At 41.7% G+C, this 6734-nt stretch overlaps 1 protein-coding gene across 1 annotated transcript in view; it reads left to right on the forward strand.

Annotated features, from left to right (window-relative positions):
* The window catches only part of brinp3a.1 (bone morphogenetic protein/retinoic acid inducible neural-specific 3a, tandem duplicate 1), a gene marked incomplete at both ends in the record, with an annotated part of 44088 nt that extends 37798 nt beyond the window's left edge, over window positions 1–6290 (forward strand). The window contains one exon of the mRNA XM_079221064.1: window positions 5174–6290. Within this exon, the coding sequence (XP_079077190.1) occupies window positions 5174–6290 (1117 nt within the window). The remainder of the gene's footprint in view (window positions 1–5173) is intronic.
* Between the last annotated feature and the right edge of the window lie 444 nt (window positions 6291–6734).

Genomic DNA, 6734 nt, shown 5'->3' on the forward strand with positions numbered 1-6734 from the left:
GCGCTTTGATATTCAACGGAGGTCCCACTGAAGTGAGCTATAGCGTCACACCCGATGACTTTGCTGCACTCCCAGCCCAACTCTCCTTTACATCCAGGAAATCAAAAGTCATCCTCCTGTGAAATTAAAGTGTGCAGTGTTTTAAAAAGGAATATGCGAAGTTCGGGAGTTCTTCCTGTTGGTTAACTAGTCGAGACAAAAAAAGTTTTCCATGTCTCCTCAGTAGATGGTTCGATCTATTTCTGTGTTATTCTTAAAAGGAAAAAAAGTCACATAGTTTGCCAACTCCAAGCTGATTTCATCAGTACAACCATTTCAGCCATGCAGGGTGTTTTGTTTCAGCGGTTTGGGTTGAGAACTACATAATAAAGGCTCTGCAATGTGATTTTTAGTTGCAGCTTCATCTCATTGCCCAGCGCCTCGGGGGGTATCATCCCCGTTCCTTCATTTTAACGCTCACCTGCGACATCGTATCAGATCGTACAAACACGCACAAGATGCATTGTTAACCTGAGAGCGGCTGCAATTTAAAATGTTCCGCTTTTGTACGGACCGTTCGACAAAGCAGATTCTAATCTTGTAGCAGCAACATGGCCGGTGGACTACAGAGTTGATTCACTCTATCCTACATTATTTACAGCCCACTAAACAGACAAATTGCATTCGTCCTTATTTACTATTAGAATGCACCGAGGTTTTACCCGCCACTAAAATGAAAGGAAAGCAGCACCAACTAAAGTTGTGTCTCATGTCGTATGTTTTTACGGCATTGGTGTTTAGAGGATGGCGAAATATACGGTTCCCTTGGTGATAGCCATCACACTTTATTTATTATTGTCGACTGACATCATACGGAGGAAAACTGCATCTAAGAATTTGTATTGAAACTTGCATATTACCTATTTGTTCTGATTTTGAATAGCGCTCAGCTCTCCAGTCCAGTGCAATGTGATTGGTTGAGCCAGTAATAGTCATTAAGTAGGCTGTGATGTTTAAGTCAAAGTTTTAACGGTTTTAATAATCTCCACCATTTCCAAAATGTAACTCTCTTTGTTGACCTGACATCAGTCGGTTTAACCAATATTTCCATATGTTTCCTGTAGTCCAGCATTATTAAATATAATGCTGTTCTTCATGTGTATTCATTTCAAGTATTTCCTCAAGTATGTGTTGCTTGATGTCCCGATATATGTATTAAAAAGGCTGGTACTTTTATTTTGAAGGGGCAATGCTAACAACACTAACTACTGACAATGAGATGATGAAGCAATAAGTGACTTGTGGGCTTTGTGGTTATGAATCCATACAGGCAAATAACAACATCTGCACTGAATGTAATATTCAATACTTCTCAACACTTCAGCTGGACGGTATCTGGGGCAAATTTAGGGAGCGCAGTAAAGGCAGTAATGAGATGTAGTGGGAGTGATGGAAGTAAAGATTTAAACTGGATATTTGGGATCCTGCTGTGTAATAAGTAACCTGGTGCTCTCAAAGGATCTAAGGAGAGTCTGATTGTTTTTTCATATTAATGCGGTTCAAAGAAAAAAAAATGAAAAACCCTTTTAACTTTGTAAATGATATGCCAAACTTTACACACAATGACATTAGTAAAATACATGTCTTACATTGACAAGCATAGCACATAATAGAATGATTCCACAGATTATTTCCACATTGTAATGACCTAGTTCATGGAGTTTTTTTTTCTTTCTTTCCCCCTTTTTGTAAAAAGAAATATTCATATATCTCCGCAGCCATTATTCATGTGGCATCATGGTCTTTTGTCAGATGAAAAAGCAAACAGAAAAATATGAAATGCTTTGTAACACTACGCCAAAAATCAATTTTGGAGTTTCTATTGTGACTCTCTAGTACAGTCTTTAGAGATAAGGGGAGCGTGCTTTTTGGGTTTTGAGCTGTCAGAGAACACAAGGTGTCCGACTATCAGGGACAGAGTCGCACACAACCACAGATTACATATTTTTTTGCCTCTTCAGAGGAGAAAAAAGTTTAGCTTACTCGTAAAAAACTGAATCTGTAGCAGAAAGAGAAAGTTTGGGTAATGCATTGATCAGTGTGGAATGAGCTGACAGACAATGAACAGATTGCAGCGTGAACACTCAGCTCCTCTCTGGCCCGCGCTGCACACTGCGCCTCCATGACAGTGTACATGTCCTGCTGAGACCATGGGCTTTCTGATGGCGGGACAGCTTCCTCTCCCTCGCTGTGCACAGCTTCCACTCTGGAGGTGAGACATGCACAGCTGACTCTAACGGATGAGTCTCAGAGACGCTGGGTACCGTTAAGACTGTGAGCACATTGTGTTGACTAAATGTCCCCGCCGTTGGATAGTCGGAATATTGTATTAAAGTGGCTCGGTTGTTCAAAACGCTTACGTTTCTACAGACTCCACAAGAGGCTCGTCACCAAGAAATTATAATATTAATATATATAATAATGTCATTTTTTGTGGTTGCGTCACGCGTGAACGTTTTTAGCCTGTTAAGTTAAAAACTATTTAAAACACTATGAAATGTTTGGTAACAACTGAGACTCCAGACACAAAAATATCCATTACATCCATTTTGCAAAGATTTGTTTAAATTACCTTTTTTGAAGCCTTATTTGTCATTGACCCATTTATAGAATATTTAGAATTAGAATGGCATCTGTGTGTAGCATATTTCCTCATTTTAATACCGCATAATAAATGCATTTTTTCCGACTTTTTTTCGAAGATTTCTCAGTCATGTGGACTTTGACAGTGTAAATGTTTGACATGGTGTAATAGGTCTTAAACATGTTACCTGCATGCATAACATGTCACCATTATCCATCACAGTGCATACAGTCTCATGATATTATCACATTAACTTTTCCATTTCGATGCAATTCCTGCATGAATATGAAATCCAGGAGCCTCGATGTGTCACTTTGAATAGTTTTATCAAAACAAATTGCATTTAAATGTGTTGTATCAAATCCCCAAAAAATTTACATAGCTCTTTGAGATTACTTTCTGTAAAAAACCATGTCTATCCTTCACCGAATACCTGAAGCAGTTTTTTAAATCAGAGCTTTCACATCAAAAGTATCAAAGTGTTCAGTCGTCATTTGAGTGGGAGAGACGCTTTTGTTTAAAATGTGATGCAAATGACATCCATCTGTTCTACTTTGGGGCTGCTGCTGCTGTGTGTGTGTGTGTGTGTGTGTGTGTGTGTGTGTGTGTGTGTGTGTGTGTGTGTGTGTGTGTGTGTGTGTGTGTGTGTGTGTGTGTGTGTGTGTGTGTGTGTGTGTGTGCGCTGTGTGTGTGTGTGTGTGTGCGCTGTGTGTGTGTGCGCACATGCATCCGACATTTGTCATCATCGTGTCTCATCAAACGTTTGGCAGCACTGAATGCTGCCATGTGGCATTTGTTCCTGTGTAGAAATGGGACGTGTACTAAGGGCAGAACTTTATTTTGAAATTCTGAAACGCGCCTCGTATATTTGCTCTCAACTGAGCTTTGTGAAGTTGTGGAAAGAAACTTTGCTGACTTTTAATGGCTTTGATCTAATATGCATCATACAAGTTTAAATTCCCAGTGCCGCACACACACGGCTTGTATTTACTCAACGGTTGGAACAAATGTTGTATTATTCCTTCAAAAATGTATTTTTTTTTAACGTAAATGACTTATTCATGCACCATTGTTTGCCCTAAATTAATTGAGCAGCTGCACATGAGAACAATAACAAAACTGCTAACACAGCGAGAGAACAGGAGAGGATTCAGAAAAGTGACAGATGTGGAACAAAGATGGTGAAAGACTGATTTACGGCATTATATGTTTGTCATGCGCTCCATCTGCTCTTTTTTCTTCTTCTCATAAACAGTCTCAGGAATTTTGATTCAGAGTTTGTTTCTTAGAATAAATGAAACTATTATACATGAGCAATTTCTGTATTTATATTTTGTCTCTGAGCTCTTCTCGTTGATGCAAAGTGGACAAGACAATTTGGGAAAAGAAGATGTGACGTATTTCCAGCACTAATCAAAACGGAACAATATCGCAATCAGAATCTGATTACGATGTTCTGCTGGAAAGCCAACTGGCAAACTTTGAGTGCTAAACCTTTTTCACTAACATTACATATTCTGTAAAGTGAAGTATTAGAAAAAGAAAAAAAAGAAAAAAAATTCTCAAGGGATTTTATCCAAATTAGAAGGGATTTGAATGAAGCGTGTAAATGTTGAGGGGGCATGCGTCTCTGGAGGAAGTGAAGCGATGCAGAGCTGTGGCGGACTGTTGACCTCCTGCCCTCGCCTACATTGTTTTATCGGAAAGCTGACGAGAGTTATTAAACCTTAGCCAAGGTTTTCTTTTTAAATATATTTTTGCCATAACATATTGCAAACCCATGATACTACAAGCTAACGATTTAGTGTGGTTATTTGGGTGGATTTATTTGGTCGGCAACACTGGAAGAGTCCTACAATAGTTTCATGTTATACAAGATAGCAGAGGGATCTTATGATAAAAAATATATTCTGAGATAACTGAACAAGTAAAACAGAAACACAGGGTAAACCCTTTTTTATTCTTGAATTTATTGTAATGCTTATGTGAAGATATGTACTATATATCAGGGTTCTTACGGTCAAAAAATATAATCCCAAAGGTTTTGGAAAAGTCATGGAAATGTGTTATATTCATGCGTTCATGTCGTTCATTTACGCTGAATTTGGCATATTTAATATGCTTTTAAAAGAAAGACGCTCAAAATATAAGCAGACATACATACAGGCATCTATATAAATGTTTATTCTTTTAATCAAACTATTGTCTCTCATTCATTTGTGTCATTTAAGGTATACTGTATGCTTTGATTCCCATTGTTAGTTTAAATACTACATTTTCTCACTTTTTCATGTTTACACCAAGATTTCACAAAATATTTGGTCACGAAAATTTGGTTAAAAGTCATGGAAATCCATTGGTCAGAATGTGTATGAACCCTGTATATATAATTTAGTCCCCTACATGGCCTTTTTTCCCCTCATAATTATACAGGTTCCTGAAAGTGTTTCCCGACATTCCTTTAATTTGTTTCTGGGGAAGATATTTTTTGTTGTAAATACTTCATTTCATTGCATATATGTACTGATATAAATACATTTTCTCTTGCAGGCCCTTCAGCTACTGGCTGAACTACATCCTCTCCATCATGTACTGCAGCGAGAACAACCACATCGGCTCCTACCTGGAGGAGACCCGGAGCTGCTCCTGCCCCTACGAGCACCCGCCCTGCCAGGGCCTGATCCCCTGCTCGGTGGGGGAGGGCACCTCGTGCGCCTCCTGCTCCTACGAGAACCGCTCCCGCTGCGCCACCTGCAACCAGGGCTACATGCTGAGCCAGGGCGCGTGCCGCAACGAGGTGCCCGACTCCACCGACCACTACATCGGCTTCGAGACGGACCTGCAGGACCTGGAGCTGCGCTACCTTCTGCAGAAGCGGGACAACCGCATCGGCATCCACGGGATCTTCGTCAGCAACGACGTGCGGCTTAACAACTGGTTCGACCCGTCGTGGAGGAAGAGGATGCTGCTGACGCTGAAAAGTAATAAATACAAGTCCAACCATGTCCACATGCTCCTGGGGATGACTCTGCAGATCTGCCTTACCAAGAACAGCACTCTGGACCCCTTGCTGTCGGTCTACATCAACCCGTTTGGGGGGAGCCACTCTGAGAGCTGGATCATGCCCATTGAACAGAACAACTACCCGGACTGGGAGAGGACTAAACTAGACCTTCCGTATGACTGTTACAACTGGACGTTGACTTTGGGCAACAAGTGGAAAACATTTTTTGAAACGGTCCACTTTTACCTCCGGAGCCGGATCAGAGCGCCCTCAAGCACCGGGAATGGAAGTGTGTATTACGAGCCCTTGGAGTACCTGGAGCCGTTGCGGAATCTAGGCCAAATGAAGATCAACAGCATCCAGGTGTACGGCTACAGTATGCACTTTGACCCGGAAGCAATCCAGGACTTGATCTTACAGCTGGACTACCCGTATACTCAGGGATCGCAGGACTCCGCCTTGCTGCAGCTGCTGGAGATCCGGGATCGGGTCAACAGGCTCTCGCCACCCGGGGCCCAGCTTCTGGACCTCTTCTCCTGTCTGCTGCGGCACCGCCTCAAACTGTCCACCACGGACGTGGCCCGGATCCAGGCCGCGCTGCAGACGTTCAGCGCCAAGCAGCCCAACTCCATGGAATACGAAACAACCAAATTATGTAGCTAATAAGTGGGCCGGCGGCCAGGCGCGCAGATGGCGGAGCGGTTAGCACACCGGCCCCGATTTTAAGAGCAATTCTGGAGCCGAGCGCGGGACATTCGGGGGACGTTTTCACCGTCGTCATGGATCTCCAGAGTGCATTTGAGATCCTCATGTCAGCTTTTCGTATAAATTTGTACAACATTGTAGAATTAAGGAGGATTTCACCACACTTGCCTCATAGCGTCTTTTTTCTTTTTCTTTTTCTTCTTCTTCTCCTGATGGAAATAATAACTTCGGCAGTTAATAATATGAATTTAAAGCTCTCCCACCACTATGTTGCCAAGTGTGCTGACGTTTGTAGGTTGCACAAATTTGAAATTGCTCTCATGTGTAAACAAAAGCTTTTGCTGATGAAGTATTACCCAAGCAATGTTCTCATCTCACGGTTATAAACATGTCAACACCAGC

This window comes from Taurulus bubalis, assembly GCF_910589615.1.
Source record: "Taurulus bubalis genome assembly, chromosome: 7".
Taxonomy (NCBI): domain Eukaryota; kingdom Metazoa; phylum Chordata; class Actinopteri; order Perciformes; family Cottidae; genus Taurulus; species Taurulus bubalis.